This window comes from Branchiostoma floridae, chromosome 18 (assembly GCF_000003815.2).
Source record: "Branchiostoma floridae strain S238N-H82 chromosome 18, Bfl_VNyyK, whole genome shotgun sequence".
Lineage (NCBI taxonomy): Eukaryota > Metazoa > Chordata > Leptocardii > Amphioxiformes > Branchiostomatidae > Branchiostoma > Branchiostoma floridae.
Window position 1 is genome coordinate 12,906,382 of NC_049996.1, and position 521 is coordinate 12,906,902.

The following is a 521-nucleotide window of genomic DNA, read 5'->3' on the forward strand; positions in this document are numbered from 1 at the left end:
CAGTAACGTCAGGAACTGAAAACACGCCAGAAAGGCGCCTGTGTCCCTGTCGGCACTAGGTTCGCTGTCTCCCATTTTTATCATAAAAGAATGTTTTAACTACTCGAATCTTGCACAGACACGTAACACGGTGTACTCGAGCCTGTAGGCAATGTTGTGTTTTGTGTCCGTTCTGTTCTACGACGTGGTTACAACAATGTCGTTCCAGAACAATTTTTTGTTGACCTTGAGATGACGTCATGGACAAAATCGTGAAAGTGAAAGTAACTGTTTATTTCCATTGTTATGAAACTATCGGGAATTCACACTGTCATTACATTGTTATGAAATAATCGTTGACATTTAGATGATGTCATATAGAGAATTGTGAAACTTTATTGTTTTACTTGCAGTTATGAAATAATCGTGTATTTTCAGCTGCCACTGGAAAAAATATATTCTATAAATGTATAAATTTTGCACGACGAAAGCACGCGCAACGTCTTATTATTAGAGGCCCAATATTTTCCAAAGTTTTCCTA

At 37.6% G+C, this 521-nt stretch overlaps 1 protein-coding gene across 1 annotated transcript in view; it reads right to left on the reverse strand.

Annotated features, from left to right (window-relative positions):
- Positions 1-75, reverse strand: part of LOC118405425 (cell wall protein IFF6-like) — a 1,668-nt gene extending 1,593 nt beyond the window's left edge. Inside the window, exon 1 of the mRNA XM_035804923.1 lies at positions 39-75. Coding sequence (XP_035660816.1) covers positions 39-75 — 37 coding nt within the window. The remainder of the gene's footprint in view (positions 1-38) is intronic.
- Between the last annotated feature and the right edge of the window lie 446 nt (positions 76-521).